The sequence below is a fragment of the Notamacropus eugenii genome, chromosome 1 (genome assembly GCF_028372415.1).
Source record: "Notamacropus eugenii isolate mMacEug1 chromosome 1, mMacEug1.pri_v2, whole genome shotgun sequence".
NCBI lineage: Eukaryota > Metazoa > Chordata > Mammalia > Diprotodontia > Macropodidae > Notamacropus > Notamacropus eugenii.
Window position 1 is genome coordinate 622,500,987 of NC_092872.1, and position 17,541 is coordinate 622,518,527.

The 17,541-nt window shown below is 44.2% G+C and overlaps 1 protein-coding gene across 18 annotated transcripts in view; it reads left to right on the plus strand.

The window, feature by feature from the left end:
- The window catches only part of FGFR1 (fibroblast growth factor receptor 1), a 69,162-nt gene that overhangs the window by 42,849 nt on the left and 8,772 nt on the right, over window positions 1-17,541 (plus strand). For 4 of the 18 annotated variants that reach the window (XM_072635148.1, XM_072635153.1, XM_072635149.1 and 1 more), the window contains exons 3-8: window positions 8,590-8,856; window positions 10,250-10,339; window positions 10,750-10,922; window positions 13,094-13,217; window positions 13,980-14,170; window positions 16,764-16,908. In XM_072635148.1, coding sequence (XP_072491249.1) covers window positions 8,590-8,856; window positions 10,250-10,339; window positions 10,750-10,922; window positions 13,094-13,217; window positions 13,980-14,170; window positions 16,764-16,908 — 990 coding nt within the window. Of the gene's footprint in view, window positions 1-8,589; window positions 8,857-10,249; window positions 10,340-10,749; window positions 10,923-13,093; window positions 13,218-13,979; window positions 14,171-15,567; window positions 15,719-16,763; window positions 16,909-17,541 lie in introns of all 18 variants that reach the window. The other 14 variants (XM_072635146.1, XM_072635151.1, XM_072635147.1 and 11 more) reach the window with 7 other exon arrangements.

Genomic DNA, 17,541 nt, shown 5'->3' on the forward strand with positions numbered 1-17,541 from the left:
CTATAGCACTTGTTGAAGACAGTCTTATTTCTTACTGCTTCCACCATGACCCTTCTGTTGCAGTTGGTCTATTTCTCCTTGTGTCCCTGTGGCTATGTCATCCTTATAAGCACCTGTGTGGATCTGCTGAGACCATTCCTTCCACCTGGAGAGCCTGTCTCTTTATCATTCAAAGCCCCACATTCTTTTTCAAGACACCTCTTCAATTCTACCTCCTCTATTAAAAATCCTTGTATTATTTTCCATTTGTTCTTTATTCGGTTTTTTTTTCTTTATTTCATGAGCACTGAAGAGACACACGATGAGGTGAACACTCTGAAACATATAACTAAATGAAAAATTTCCAAGAACACACGAAAAACATGTTGTGAGGGAAGTATGATAGGAAGAAAAGATGGGCTGACCTTGTGAGGGTGAAGAATAACAGAGAGCCTTCCACTGATATCCTCAAGATGTCAGGAGAATATCCCTACCCCCTGGTAAACTGAGGACATGATGGACAGAGAGAGTATCCAGATCAATGGATGAAAAGAGAACTGACTTTAGACTTGGATTTCTTAACTTTTTTTTTGTGGTATGGACCCTTTTGGTAGTCTGATGAAACCTAAGGACTTCTTCCCAGAATAATGTCTCTAAATGCAGAAAATAAAGTACATAGGGAATAAATTATGAAATATAGTTATCAAAATATTAAAAAAAAGAAAACATGGACCCTAGGTTAAGAACCCCTGCTCTAGATTCAGAGAATCTGGGTTCAATTCTCACCTTTAACACCTACTATCACCTATGGGCAGACCATTTCATTTCCCTGGGACTAAGGCTCCTCATCTTTATAGTTTGACTGTATATAAGCTGTGATACCCCTTGAAACTCTAAATCTATAATCTCATGAGATCTCAGATCCATTTGAGTACATTTCAGGTGGTTTTTAAGTCATGTTTCTTCGAAGTCAAGGAGACCATGTCCTTTCCTAGGACCTTTTTACATAGGTTCTAGTCTTTTTTGCCACTAGAATAGTAATGTCTAGATGAGTATGAACCTCTCTCTGTCTCTGTGTCTGTCTGCCTCTGTCTCTCTTCCCACATTTGAAAGAAGCTTCCCCCAAGACAACCCAACTGGGCACACACTGCCAGTGCCACCTCACAACATACAATACATTTGGACGATAAAAGAGGGAAAAGTTTGTGAAGAATAGCTTGGACCTGTTGCCTTATTAAACCTTGGACCAGTGATACTGTATGGCAGAGGAAGCCAGTCTTGCCACCAGCAAAATGCCACACTTCTTGACTTGTTTTAGGTTAGAAAGCAATAGTGTTTAGGGGAAATAGAAGAGAGATGGGATTAAAAGTAGTGTAATTTGTATATACCCAAGAAGAGCAGCAAATCTTTTCCCCTGATTTAGGGCAAACTGGAAAAGGGTCTACCTTAGAAATTTACTATCTTCTCCACCAAAAGTACTGGTTCTCCCTGAACACACCCTCAAACTATGCTTCAGAGAGTGTAATTCCAATGGGCTGGCCACGTTGTTTGAATGCAAAATGTACGCTTGCCAAAAAGACTTTTATGGAGAATTTACATGGGGCAAGTGATCAATCACATGGTGGCCAGAAGAAACAATACAAGGATACTCTCAAGGTCTCTCTCAAGAACTTTGGATTTGACTGTGCAACATGGGAGACACTGGCACAGGACCGCTCAGCCTGTCATGCCCACGTAAGAAAAGGTGCTATGCTGTTTGAGCAAAGCAGAATTGAGACAGCACAAAGGATGCTCAAATTTGGGATATCCACCCCAAATATTCATAGGGACTATCTGTGCCCAACCTGTGGTAGAGCATTCAGAGCTCGTATTGGTCTGATCAGCCACAGTTGGACACACTGAAACTTCACTTTACAATGGTGATGTCATTTTGGTCCTCTTAGAAGATGAAGGACAACAACCAACTATCTTCTCCAGCTATTGAGAGTCACTGAGAAATGTGTTCCTATCCTCGGTAATCTTCAGGCTACTTAAAATATGACATTTTATCAAATCTTTTACAAAAATAAAAGAGCAAGGAAACTGATGGAGATAAATGTAAGAAGGAACTGAAGAAGGTATCTGGTAGAAAAGATGTTGACCTTATAGGTGTTTATCTTGATTGGCCCAAGACCTGCTTCTGGACTTAAATTATTTTAAGGGTTTAGGCTGGTCCCAACACCTTAGCAGACCCCTGTGTTCTCTTGGAGTAAGTAAGCATTGACTTGAGTAGGTGAATGTGAGAGCAATCCAGACTCTTAACTAAGTACTTAACTAAAGTATGGTCAGCTATTTCAGTAAGGCAAAATTTTGAATCCTTCCTCCCTCCTTTTTTTCTTCTATTCTTAACCTATTATCCCTACCCCAACCCATGATTACTTTCCATTCCAGCCAAACCAGGTTATACATTATTCCTTGCTCTGATCCTACCTTAATTTATCTCCTTGTCTTTGCCTGTAATGTCCCCCATATGCATGAAATGGACTCCTTCCCATCACCATCTCCACTTTTTAAAATAACTCCTTTCAGGATCCAAATCAAGTATCTCTACCATGGAGAACTTCCTTGATTTTCCTCCTCCCTCAACTAAATATGATTGATTTCTCTTTACATTTATCATAAGACTGTACAAACCTATTCCTTTTATTTATTACATTCCTTTTTTGCAGCAGTTACACGTGTATATCCTGACCTTTCCCATCTCTTATTACATTGTAAGTTCCTTAAGGTCCATTTCAAATCCTGCCTCAGATTTACTAGTTATGTGATCCTGAGAGAATCAACCCAACTCTCTGCCTCAGTTTCCTTATTTGTAAAATTGGAATAATAATAGCACCTACCTCGCAGAGGATTGATGTGCAGATCAAATGATATAATAGATATAAAATGCTTTGTAAACCTTAAAGTGTTATATTTGTTAGCTATTACTTCATCTTTATAACCCAAATACATGTAATTTCTTGTAATGATAAAGGTTTGAATTGACCTTGTGTCCTGAAGTGTACAACTCTAGCATCTTCTTCTCCTTTTTCTTCTAGTTATAATAATGATAGTACTAGAACAGCATTCTCCAACTCAAATAGAAACAAGGACCACTAAGCTATATATAAAGGGCTGCATATTGACATAAAAAAATCACATATTAACATTATTTTTCTTCTACTGCATTTTTCTTAATTTCGTTCAATATTTCCCAATTACATTTTTGCATTGCAGCATGTTTGACTCCTCTGTACTAGAAAATCATAGAAGTTTAGAGGCCATTTGTTCAAACAGTCCCTGCCTGGGAATCTCCTTTACAATGCCCTCAATACCTAGACTTCCGTGGAAGATTCTCTGTGATGTCTGTCTCCCACAGTAGCCCATTTTACTTTCAGGCAGTGCTCATCATTAGGATGCTTTTCTTCATAGCATATCAGTCCAAAATTTCCCTTCTTCTAACTTCCACCCATTGCTCCCAGCTCTGCTCTCTGTTCAGTCTTATGACAACCCTTCAAATATTTGAAGGCAGTTTATGATGTCCCTGCCATCTTTTCCAGGCTAAACTTCACCAGTTCTTTCATCGGATCCTCTTGTGGTCTCATTTCAAGCATTCTCATTATCCCCATTGCCTCTTTTTGATACACTCTAGCTTGTCAATAATCATCACCCAGTTCTCCCAACATAAGTCATTTCCCATCTCCCCTCAAAATGGGGCTGGGATTTTGGTTTCAACTGACCTTCAACCTATTTCTCTTTCACTCCAGTTTTCTTAGCTCAATTTCATCCTGTACTTCATCCTAATACCTGGTTACTGACATAGAAGACTAAAGTCAGGTGCCTAGAAGGCCATGGTTGGTCATGGTTGGTATGGGGGGCAGATGGAAATAAGCTAACCTCCTTGACTTACCTCCTAGTAGTGGAGAGAGACAAAAAGAGAGTGGGGCAGTGGGGACTACTGATTGGTTTGGGGCCCATGAATCAATAAGCTTGAGATGATCTGTAGCCTCCAAATCAATCCTCCTTAGACAGGGGAATAGAAAGATGGGCATGCAGTTGAACAAATGGAGTCATTAGCTTTGCAACATTTCTGTGATGCATCTTTATCTCCATCTTACAAACTGAAATCAAGGCATAGAAAGATCACAGTGAACAATGATAAAAAGCACTAAAAACTGTCTTCAACACTACGTTGTCATTAGTACCCCTAAGTTGTCAGATGTGAAATTCAGTTCAAAAAAGCATTTATTGGGAAAATTATTGACCATCTAATATATAACTAGCCCTCGAGAGGGTGTGAGGAGGGATAAAGAGGAGATATAAAAGAAATATGCCCCAGTTGACATAATCTCTCTTTTGAAACAATACAAATATATTTTATAGTTAAGTAACATGGTAGTCAATCAATAAGCATTTATTAATCACTCTGTACCAGACACTATACTAAGCTCTGGGAGTTACAAATACAGAAAGAAAGAAGATAGTTACTGCCCTCAGGAAGCTTATACTCTAATGGGGGGAGGGGGTCACCACTAGTTACCCACAAGGGGTAGGGGCGGCTAGGTGGTGCAGTGGATAGAGCACCAGTGCAGGAGTCAGGAGGACCTGAGTTCAAATCTCACCTCAGACACTTGACACTCACTAGCTTTGTGACCTTAGGCCAGTCACTTAACCCCAGTTGCCTCATCCTGGGTCATCTTCAGTCATCCTGATGAATATCTGGTCACTGGATTCAGATGGCTCTGGAGAAGTGAGGCTGGTGACCTGCACAGCCATCCCTCACTCAAAAACAAGTCAAGTGCAAGTCATGTCATCATTTCTCTGATGGCATGGTCTTCTTCGGCAATAAAGGACAAACACACACACCCACAAGGGGTCATGATAGAGAAATTCCAGAGTCAAGAGTGAAGACAAGAGGAGTGAAGACGAGAGGAATGAAGACATGGCTTGTCTGACCATTCTCCTTAAAATGGAGGTTCTGGGAGGAACTAGCCAATGAAAGGAAGAGGACACAGGAGCAGACAGTCCTTCCAATGTGAGAGGTCCAGGGGTAGAGTAAACTTCCAAGGTAGAGAAAGTCCAGAGAGTTAGAATTCAGGCACAACCTGAGTTCAAATCTGTCCTCAGACACTTACTGACTGTGTGACCTTGGGCAAGTCACCTACCCATGATTACCTCCAAAAATAAAAAAAGAAAGAAAGCCAGCATAGAAATTAGGAGGGAGAACATTCCAATCTTGGGGAAAGTATGACTAGATCATAATACACATGGATACAGTAGAAAGAAAGAAAATTAAAAAGGGTCAATTTGGGAGGAACGTTAGATGCTATCCAAAGGACTTAATAGCTGAACGTGAAGGTAATAGGAAACCACTGGAGTTATAGCATATGATTAAATTCCAAAATGTGTTAGACAGAGGTGGTGTGGTACAGTGGTACGGAAAGAATCTTGAATTCTTGAGTTAGGAGACCAGAGTTCTGGCCTTAACAGTTGCTGAATATGTGTATGACCCTGGTCAAGTCACTTCCTTTGTTCTGGGTCTCCATTTCTTCATCTGTAAAATAAAAGAGGTCATTGGATCCAAGTTCTTGTATCAGGCTTCATGGAGCTGGGACTTTAGCTGGGCCATGCAAGATGGGTCAAAAATCAGACAGGCCAAGAGGAGGGAAGAGACCAATAGATAACACTAATAACGAGCATGAGTGATGTAATGGCTCAGTTATTGGACTGGGAACGTGTTGTGTTGTTGGGAAGGGTCAGTGAGAAGACATTTGGCTGGAACACAGCAAGAGACAGAAAGAATGCTGACTTGGTAAAGTAGGTCCAGATTAAGGAGAGCCTTGAGTGCCAGACCAAGGAGTTTTCATTTTACCATAGTATAATCAGTGTGTGTTCTTGAGCAAGACAGTAATAAGATAAATTCACTTTAGGGAGATTAATCTGGCTGCTGAATGTGGGGCCGATGGAAGCCTCTAAAACTAAAGGCAGGGAGGATTGAGATGGTGAGGGCCTGTACTTGGGAAGACAGTGGGAAGAGAGAAAAGGAGACAAATTCCAGAAACATTTGGAAGGAGACTTGGAGAAGCAAAAACAGCACAGAGGGGAGAAAAACTGGGCCCGCAGGCCTGTGCATATCAGACAGAGGAGTTTTGTTTGCAGACTGCTCTGGGGACAGGTGGGAAGCATTTTGTCTTCAGTCCAAGTTGTAATGAGGCAAAGACTGTCTCAGCAGGGCCCTGTCTTCTTTCTTTCTCTTTCCTCCTGGGGAAAATGCCATTTGCTTTCCTTGGCACCTCTTGTCCTTGGGACCTGTTGAAGTCAAATATGTGATGCCAGAGGCTAAGAATTTGAGTTTGCTGTTTGTCCAAAGGCTGGTAACTTGGTGGGGATCAAGAGAGGCAAAATATTTAATCAGTGAGGTCATTGGAGGGAAATGAGACTTGATCAATAAAAGCGTTTGCTGTTTTCCATGAAGGGTGGCCGACCTCTAAACTGCTTCTTATTTCTCAAGTTGGACAATACCACAAACTGTTTAAAAATATAAAGGATAGTGTCTTTTTAAAACCACAGAAACTTATTTTTAAATAATTTATGTGGTCTATTTCACGTTGGTATTTTACTCAGTAGGACTGGTAAAGGTTAGGGGTCATGCTGTCAGATCTGTAGGATAGCTGTCTTAGGGCCAGAGGTTTTCTAACAGATGTTTCTCTTGCCCCTCCCCCCATCAGAAAGAGGTTTAAAATGCTTGGAGGTAGGGGAGGAAGGGGGTAAGAATATGATTCTGTAGTTGTGATATATGTATGTATAACTACTTACATTAACACAAACTCCGTAAACCATGCTCTTTATTAAGGGGAGAGGGTCTGTTTTAAATGAGCAGTGCCCAATATCTCAGTTTTGTAGCACAGTATGTGGCGGTGGGAAAAAAACCACTAGATTTGATAGGCAGAAAACTCAGTTTTTAATAATGGATCTGACACCATGTTTGACCTTGGGCAAATCACTTGGTTTTCCTCCTCTGTAAAATGGAGGGGCCAGGAAGAGATTAGGGAGTGGGCATGATCCCTAAGGTCCCTTTTCTTCCAAAAACAGCAACAGTAACTATTTACAATCCTCTGCTTTTACACATTTAGAAGTGTTCCTCGGCCCTTTGTCATGGAGGAGGGTATTGGGTTCTCAGTGTTCAGTGACTTAGCTTGGACTCCTCAGAGCATGGTGTGAAGGGTTTGGGACCACTTGGATCTGTCCCTGAGTCTGTCCACAAATGCTATTGCTATGGGGAGAGAGTTGTGGTGTATGCTACAGTAGAAGCACCCAGGAAGCAGGGTTCTTCAGCTCCTACATGAATTAGGAGAGAATAGTATACTGAATTTAAAACGTAGAGTGGGGTGGTGGACAAGGGGACGAAGCATCTGTACTTATAGCACTGAATATAGTGGAAGGAAATTAGCACTTCATTTTCACTTTGAAGAAGGTCAGGGGATATCATAGTGATTTCAGATGTCTAGTCACATCCATTTCTTGGTACATCTATACATCTGTATGTCGTGAAGGGCAGGAGTTGCTAGTTGTTAGAGGAAGGTTGTAGGAACTTAGGAAGGGGCTTTCTTGAGCCTTGGCTGCCAGGACCAGCCCTTTGAGCAATCAGCTCTGTTCCATTGCCTTCGAGGAGAGGTGGGTGAGGAGAGTAGGCTCGGGGGGGGGGGGGGGGGGGGGGGTGTATGTGAGGGTGGGCTGGTGGAGCTTGAGAGAGGAAGCCTGAATGATAGGATGAAGAGAAAGGACCTTTGTGTACAACAGCCTCATGCTGCCAAGGCAAGTGTGGAGCTTTGTGGCAGCTGCTAGCCTCTGTTTCTAATATTGTAGAACGCTAGGAATTCTTGGGCCCCGACACCTGTTAACTAGAGGTTCTCCTAAGCTGACCTCTCCCTGGGCTGCCACTCTCACATGAGTGTAGGCCTTCTTGTGCCAGATCCCGCACTCTATGAATTATTTAAGTATTCTCTTGCTGCCCCACTCCCCCCACCCCAAAACAAGCCATCTTCTTCAGATTTGAGGGGGAAGATGGGCAGTGCTTTTCTTTGTAACAACGTGTGTTCTGCTGCCATTAGGGAATGGGACAAGAACAAGGTAGTACTGGAAAGGAAACTGGGGCTGGCCTCTAGGAAGTGCCGCCTCTTGGCAGCCAGCCACAAATAAGTGTGGGGAGACAAGATACCCTGACTGCAGAGGGATGCTGGGAGGGCGGGAGGAAGGGCCTGGAATAGCTAACCTTTTCCCTTAGGATGGAGGGAAATGAAACATGAAATGAAATGCTTAATGCTGCTGCAGCTGCTTTCTAACTTTTGCTTTTTTCTTCCTATATTCTGAGAGAGTCGGTTGGGAAAGAGGTGGAGAAGGGGATTCTGGGCCAATCCCCACATTCAGCCACCACCCTTCTGATTTTATGGTCCCCGAGCTAGTGGTACTTTGAATGCCATGGCTGCTACTCAGCTAGTGTAATGCCCTTTGTCTCTTCCCCCCTTCCCTGTCTCTCTCTCTCTCTCCTCTTCTCTATCCCTTCTGCCTCTGCGGGTGGCGCTGTGGCCCCAGCCCTGCCCTGGGGAGCCCCCGTAGAAGTGGAGTCCTCTCTGGTGCACCCTGGTGACCTGTTGCAGCTTCGCTGTCGGCTAAGGGAGGATGTTCAGAGCATCAACTGGCTGCGGGACGGGGTGCAGCTGGTGGAGAGCAACCGCACCCGCATCACGGGGGAGGAGGTAGAGGTGCGGGATGCCGTCCCCTCGGATTCTGGGCTCTACGCCTGTGTGACCAACAGCCCCTCAGGCAGCGACATCACCTACTTCTCCGTCAATGTCTCAGGTTGGTAGCATCTCACCTCCCCACCTTTCTAGTAGTCTCATGGGGAGGTGATGCTCCCCTACTCTCTTGTGGTTTCCCGCACCCCTCCCCACTCTGCTTCAGAGCCGCTGCCCACTAACCTCTGCTGCCCGCCTGCCCACCGCCTGGCTTAGCTCTCAGGTGATGAGAGCCCTATGGAGAAGACCCAGGGGCCTCAAGATCTTCTTTCTCTTCCCTACAGCATTAGCTGACTGCTCCCACATGGTGAGCATCTCCCTGAATCCTCACTGTCATGGCATGCCCAGATCTCCAGGGAGCCAGTTGGGCCTCAGCTGCTCACTTGGACAGCTGACATCCATCACCCTTGGTACACATAGCACAATAACCCCATCTCAGTGCCGCTGTATGAGTGACAGCACAGAGGAACCTGGCCACATGCATAGAGAATACTTGGGGCCATTTTCTTCCTGAGCTGTTGCAGGAAACTGGAGGGCTCTGTGGCACTGGCTCCTTTAAAGACCCCAGTTCTGCTACTTTTGAGGTGCAAGAGTGGGATTTTCACCAAAGAAGGGCTCGAGGGGGCATAAGGACTTCTCTGGACCATTCATGAATCTCTACAGCTGGCATCATTGCAAACAGGCTCCTACCTAGGGATATATGTGTCCTAATGTTCTCAACTCACCTCAGAAACACTAGGAGGGGTTGGGAAAGTATCTGACATAAACCTGGATGGTTATTGACAAATGAAACCAAGCCCGTGGGTGAGGCTGGAAGGTCTGTGCTGAGTTTGGTTCTTGTTCCTGCTTAGGACGTACTTGTTGGAAAGTGGTACTGTCAGAGGCATTGGCATGAAGTAGACTTTTTGTGTTAAAGGCAGGTCAGAAAGCCCTAACTGCGGCTCTAGGGAAGGGTTACTTCCTTACTTACTATGTTACTACTTTCTTATTTACTATGCTGTCACAATGGTCTTAGATATAAGCTATCCCAAAAAGGACACAGGCTCCTTGTCCACCACTGCTATGTCCCAAATCATCAGGGACATCCATGGTCCCTGGAGCCAAGATTGGGGAGGAGGAGAGACAGTTGACAATTGTCACCATGTTTATTAAAAGGCAGTAGCTGTAGCCTATGTGACTGACAATGGTGAGACTTTCTGGGCAGATTTAGGGATGGAGGCAGGGATAGGGCACGGGATGAATTTGAGGGAGGGGGTGGGAGTTTGAATTTCTGGCAAAGCTATTAAACAGTTGATATTATATTACATTGAAAGTTAGTCTGTGAGGGTAAGTGGCTTTGGGGGGAGGGTCATCTATATCCTGGACAGTTGTAGAGTATAGTTATTAAGATTTATAAAGCCTGGGATGCCCCCTTCTTCCTTGGAAATAACTCCAAATGCTTCTTCCTTCCTTCACAGATGCTCTCCCTTCCTCAGAAGATGATGATGATGATGATGACTCCTCATCAGAGGAGAAAGAGTCAGATAACACTAAGCCAAACCGTACGCGTGAGACACTGTTTCCTACCTTATTACCTGTGGAAATTGGGAGCTTGGGGCGGGTCAGGGTGTGGAGAGAGGGAGAGTTAGAGTATACCAGCAGATTGGAGTCTGCATAATCTCTGTGGAAAGGCTGGAGGGTATTAGGTGCTCCAAAATGCACAGTTACTTAGACACATGGTGGGGAAGAATAATGGGCTTTGATAGTACATGGCTGTAAAATAATTCCATGAATGATCCAGCTGGGATTGGTTCACTTGGGGCTAAGTGGGCAGTGCCAGTCACTTTTCCCAGATACTATGCCTGGCATCAGGGTCATTCCTGGGAGATGTGTCACACAGCACTGACCCAATACTCTTGCCTGCTGGTCTGGCTGATTTCCCCTCTACTTTTTTTTGGTTCACCCTTGGCCTTGGCAGCCGTGGCTCCATACTGGACATCACCAGAAAAGATGGAAAAGAAATTGCATGCGGTACCGGCAGCTAAAACAGTGAAGTTCAAATGCCCTTCAAACGGCACCCCTAATCCCACTCTGCGTTGGCTGAAGAATGGCAAAGAATTCAAACCTGACCACCGGATTGGGGGCTACAAGGTGTGACGAAGTGGGGGTTTGGTGGGAAGATGAATAGGGGACACAGGGACAAGAGCTGAAAGGGGGGCTGCTGAGAGTAGACAGCAAGCATTTATGAAGGGTCTGCTATGGTACCAGGCACTCTGCTAACTGCTGGGGATACAAAGAAAGGTAAAAGACAATAATTGCTTTCAAAGAGTTCAGTAACTAACTGGGAGACAACAGGCAAACAGCTATGTACGGAGAAGATCGATGCAGGATAAATGGGAGATAATCACCAAGGGAAGGCCCTAACATTAAGGGAGGTTACAGGAGAAAGGCTTCTTGTAAAAGGTGAGGTTTTAGCTGGGACTTGAAAAAAGCCAGGAAAGCTGGGAAATGGAGATGAGGAAGGAGAGAATTCCAGATATGGGGGACTATCTTTTGCAGGGAGTGGTAGGAGACTCAGTGTCACTGGAGGGCAGTAAGATGTAAGACAATTGGAAAGACAAAAATGGACCAGGGGAGGAACAGCTGTACAAGCCAAACAGAGGACTTCCTATGTGATTCTGGAGGGAAGAGGGAACCACTGTCATTTATAGAATGGATAGGGAAAGGAGCAGGGGAACACGGTCAGACTTGCGCATTAGGAAGATCACTTTGACATCTGAGTGGAAGATGGATTGTAGTAGAGAGGGACTCTATTGCAGTAGTCTAATCATGAGGTGATGAGGACCAACACCTGGGTGGTGACACTTTCAGGGGATAGAAAGGATCATATAAGAGAGATGTTGTAAAGATACAAAGAATAGAACTTGATGGACAGTTGTGGGGTGAGTGAGGAGTCAAGGATGATACCTAAGTTTCAAGCCTGAGTGACTAGGAGGATGGTGGCACCCTCGGAGTGATTTTCTCTTTGTAGTTTAATAAGTAAGAGAAAAGTTAGGAAGAGGGGAGGGCTTGGTGGGAAAGAGAATGAGTTTGCAATCTGCCCCCACCATATATATATGTATATATATATATATATATATATGAGAGCCTGCTCCAGAGTTGGAGTAAATAGTCAGGACAGAAAAAATAAGGAGTTTTCTCTCTATCCTGTTCCTACCTATCCTTTAAAAGAATCTGAAGTAGCTGCTGCTGGGTTAAAGAAGACACATTTTACCTGTTTTACTTTCCCTCTCATCTTTTCATAATAATAATATAATAAGAGAATAGATTGAGATCTGGAAGGGGCTTCAGGGCTCATCTAGTCCAACACTTGCATTTTACAAATTGGGAAACTGAAGCCCACAGAGATGAATTGATTTGTCTAGCTTTACCTAGGTAAAGCAAACAGCAAAATAGCAAATCTGGAACTCCAGCTTACATCCTCTGACTCTAAATCTTTCATTCTTCCTACTGGACCACCTCCTACCCTAATACTATCCTTATTTGTTAATTATTCTTATGAGCCCTTATTCTTTAAACAAAGAGGAAAGATAAAAAACATGGAAATATTGAAACTTTTTCTTAAACCTCACTGGTACCTGTAACTTTACCGGGTATATATTTTTAAACTGCACAGTGCTGTGTTTGGATTTCAAAATATGAAGAACACATAGCCAATGCTACAAATGAATTTATTTGAAAGGGTGCATCAGGGCTCTACCCTGGAGTCTGAGAAATGGGATTGGGATGATTAAAAGTTGAGGCACTGGGTCTTTATATGCCCCAAAGATAGCTGTAGCATGGGGTTCCTACCTGACTTTCAGTGAGACTCTTCCTGAAGGCAGGGAATGCTAACTGAAGCATTTTACTGCTCTCACTGTTGTTTAGGGTGTGTAGAAACCAGAGAAGAACACCTCATCTAAACAAAAATCTTTGTGTCAGAAAACATCTTGTGATGGAGCATCACAAGAGTGGTTGTTTCTTTGTAGTAGATAGAGAACTGAACTTGGAGTTAGGAAGACTAGCTGTGTGACCTTGGGCAAGCCACTTGATCTGTTTGCCTCAGTTTCCTCATCTGTAAAATAGGGATTATGATAGTACCTACCTCCTCGGGTTGTGGTGAGAGATCAAGTGATATAACATGATATAACACTTTGCAAACCTTGAAGAGCTGTGTAAATTATTGTTATTTTTTTCCCTTGGGTTGGAGAGATGAAACTATTAATGTACTGGGTTTGTTTTCATGCTCTGTGCCCCGCTCAGTGGTTCACTCTTCCTTTCAGGTCCGCTATGCCACCTGGAGCATCATAATGGACTCAGTGGTGCCTTCTGATAAAGGCAACTATACTTGCATCGTAGAGAATGAATATGGCAGCATTAACCACACCTACCAGCTGGATGTTGTGGGTAAGGAGAATAACAAGAACAAGGGACAGTTCTGTGACCTAGATCCTTTGAGGAAAGGCCCAAGAAATCAGAAGCTTGAGGAAAAAGAAGGCTGAGGGTAGAAGAGGTGGCTTCCATGTTTACTAAGGGATAATGCTTTCTCATACATATAAAAGCTCCTTGAGGGCACCAACTGTATCTTATACATCATGCACACACACATACACACACACACACACGCTCCTTGAGGGCACCAACTGTATCTTATTCATCTTCCTGGATCTCCCAATGTCTGTCAGTTTCCTACCCATCACAGGTTCTTGATGACTATTTAGTAGTGGTAGTAAGCTGTTATTTGTAATTGGTAAAGGAAGCAAAAGAGATGTAGACAGAAGAAATAGATAAGTACAAGAAACAATGTGGACTTGGGGTGTGAGTCATGGATTCTTCTCAAAGGTTTCTTGATATGAAATTTCCAGAAATGAAACATCTAACAAGCAGGTATTTAAAAGCTTCAGTGTCTAAGAAACTGCAATTATTCTGAGTTAACTGAGGGCCAGTGGGAGTGAGACCTTTTCTGACTCCCTGAATCCTTGAATTAGGATGCAGTGAAAAGGCTCTTGTTCATTGCTTTTAAATTACCCTCTGGGAGTCGGGTGGAGATCAGTGAGTGAGTCAAGAACAGTGTCTATGCTACAACTCTTTTGACTTTCTTATGAGACTTGAATTGCTTTGAGATATGACTAGTGTTTTCCTGCCTCTCTTTTGCCTTCCTCTCTGTAGAGAGGTCACCCCACCGGCCCATCCTGCAGGCTGGATTGCCTGCTAATAAAACGGTGGCTTTGGGCAGCAACGTGGAGTTTATGTGCAAGGTGTACAGTGACCCACAGCCTCACATCCAGTGGCTAAAGCACATCGAAGTGAATGGGAGTAAGATTGGCCCGGACAACCTGCCATATGTGCAAATTCTAAAGGTAAAACTGGTCCCTGAACTTGGAACCACTCTTCATGGGCATTGTGGTCTAGGAAGGAGGCAGTGGCTCCCAAGCAAGGATACTTTGATCCATTTGTCAAGTCCCCTTACTGTTCTTGAGCCCAGGTTCCTTTCCCTCTAAGCATCATCAGTCTTACTGAGAATAAAATCCTCTTTCTGGAGATTTGCAGTAGGGGAGGTGGGAGAAAGGAGGAAGAGGACTAAAGATGGGAGGTGGGCTAGGGACAGTGACTTTTCGGTGGCTTGAGAACCAGCCATTCATGAAGCATCTTGGTTCCATCTTTAGACTGGGCCTTTGGACAGGGCCTTTCCATGACCTTTCCCTATTCTCCCCTCCATATTGAAGTCACTTTCTGGGAGTTAGGGTTGAAGTAAGGGCAGTCAGATAGAGCGTCTTCTTCAGGCTAGCAAAATACTATGTACAAATTCTCCATCATGGAAATGCTCTCTCTTCCCTTTGCTCCTAAGTACTGACTTCCTTAGTCCCTCTCATGTCCCTTTTCCCTTCTCTGCTTCCTCCCCTGACCACATGCCCTTCACCCCTAAAAATCTGCTTCTCCATTAATCCTAGGGAGGAGATTGCCCAAGTCTCCATAATGGACCTTGTAATAGGAAGCCACCAGAAGTCAAAAACGTTCATATTTTTGTCCTTGAACTACACGTACCTCATCTTTCTGCAGCCCACTTGCCCCAGGCTTAAGCCTGACCTTGCCATTGGTCCTGAAACTGGTCCTGCACATAAATGGGACTGTGGATGTGCACTTAAGCCATTCATATCTTTCTGTTGCCTCCCATTCAGTCCCAGACTTTACCTAATACATAGATATAGATATACATATATACATATGTATGTATATGTGTGTGGAATGGGCAGCTAGGTGGCACAGCAGATAGAGTGCCAGGCCTGAAATCAGGAAGATCCATCTTCCTGAATTCAAATTTGGCCTCTGTGTGACCCTGAGCAAGTCACTTGACCCACTCTAATATCTTTGCCAAGAAAATCCAAAATGGGATCACAAAGAATCAGACATGACTGAAAAAAACTGAAATACATACATACATCTATACACGTAAATATACGTATTGCATACAGATATTTGTACGTATGGAATATAGAATAAAGCAGGAACATTTGATTTGGGGGGTAGCTACTGTTTCATTTTTGAGGGATTTTTAATTTTCATTTTTCTCAGTCAGATTCTCTTCATCTTTGAGGGAAACTGATCCTATCATGTAAAAATTAGAAAAGATGACAAATTTCATTTAATCACCCCTTTCCCTTAGCACCTTGCACCTGCCTGGTATCCAGCCGGGGGCTAAGCATGGCAGTGCGCACATGTCTGCCCAATTGACTGGTATGTAATTGGTTTATTCCAGCATTCGGGGATTAATAGCTCAGATGCGGAAGTGCTGACCCTGTTCAATGTGACAGAGGCCCACAGCGGGGAGTATGTGTGTAAGGTTTCCAATTATATTGGTGAAGCTCGCCAGTCTGCGTGGCTCACTGTCACCAGACCTGTGGCAAAAGGTAACCGGGAGATGGGGCCATCCTAGGCCGGGAATTTGGTTTAGGCCCAAATCGCTGGGGCAAACAGAAAAGCCAGCCCCAACCTCTCCCTGTTTTCCTACTGTGTTTCTGGTGCCCAGAGCCATGGAAAAATGCCTGGCATGGGCGGCTGGTTTGGTTTGGTGTCATGTTGGTTTCTACTGGTCTTTTTGCCTTATGTGTTGTTCCTTTGCTGTGTGTGTATGTATGCACATATGTATGTATGTATGTGTATGTGTGGGTGTGTTCCTATGTGTGCTTTCATAGTGCGTTACGAATGATACTAAAGGCAGTGTGGTGTAAAGGAAAGGGCACTGGACTTGAAAATCAGAAGATCCAGGTTTGGATCCTATTTTACTAACTGTGTGAGCAGGGGTAAAACATTTAAAAAATAAAATCTCCTTTAGCCTCAGTTTCTGCATCTGTAAAATGGGTGTGATATACAGCTGTGGTACCTACCCCACAGGGCTTTCCTGAAGCTCAGATGGCACTTTACCAACCTTAAAATTATGATATAAAGGTCAAGATCAGAGTTTAGGAGACATGCCAAAGGATGAGATCAAGTACTACCATCTCAACCCAGCCTCCATGAGTTGTATATGAATCCAGTTACCCTTCTTTCCTCACGTTTGTGCCTCCTCACCCTGTCTCTCCATTAAACCAAACAGCCTCCCGCCACCTACCAGGCCCCATTTCTCCATGCCGCCCATTGCCAGCATGCTTGGATGGGCCAGGGGGTGCCAGCATCTGGTGAAGGGTTTTAACTAGCCATCTTCTTGTAGGTCTGCCAGAGGTCTCCCTCAGGGTCTCTCTCTCTCTCTCTCTCTCTCTCTCTCTCTCTCTCTCAGGTCTCACTGCTGCCTGGGATTTTTTTGTTTGTGTTTTGCAAAAACAAAATAAATATTGGGGAGCATTTTTCATCTTCTTTTGCCTCCCTTTTTTCTTTCTTTTCCTTCTCTCACCATCTCATCATCCTGGAGGTCTCATGCCCTGTGCTTGTCCATTTTGCCCCTGTTGTCTCTTTTAGACGGCCGGTGTTAACACCACTGACAAAGAGATGGAGGTGCTTCACTTAAGGAATGTCTCCTTTGAGGACGCGGGGGAGTATACATGCTTGGCGGGTAACTCTATCGGACTCTCCCATCACTCTGCATGGCTGACCGTTCTGGAAGGTATATACTGTACTTCTTCTCCTCTCGATGTCCTGCCCCTACCTTGGGCACGGGGGGAGCATGCATTGCAGGTCTTGGAGGAGCCTACAACCTTAGGAAGATGGAGGGAGGGAGACAATGGAACTAGGCCTTCACCAACACCAACACCCCTGGCTCTCTCCAGCTGTGAGAATTCAGCCCTCTGCTGAGAAAGGAGCTTTCCTATTTCACAAGAGCAAGGAATCTCCTGTCCATACATCCATCCACAGCTGGCTCTCTCCTTGGCCAAGGCAATGCATGCTTGTAGTTTGGATTTAACCTGTGGCTGGGTGCCCCTCCAGAGTAGACTCCTTCCATTCTTATGTCTGATATGTCCCTCTTCCCCCGACCAAAAACAAAACACTCTTTGGGATTGAGAATCCCCCAGAGATGTATGATTTCCTTTATTCCCCCCTAAACCTAAGTGGTTTAGGGGAAGAACCACTACATGCCAGGGATATGCTTTTATCCCAATCTTCTCTGCAAGTCCCTATAAGTGTACTGACTTCAGCAGTCTTAAGCATGATCTCTCTCAGGCAGGCTGTACCCATTTTCCCTATTTAAGCCAGATGTGGCCTGACGTTAGACAGGAAAGGAAGGAGCCTGTTCAAGGTG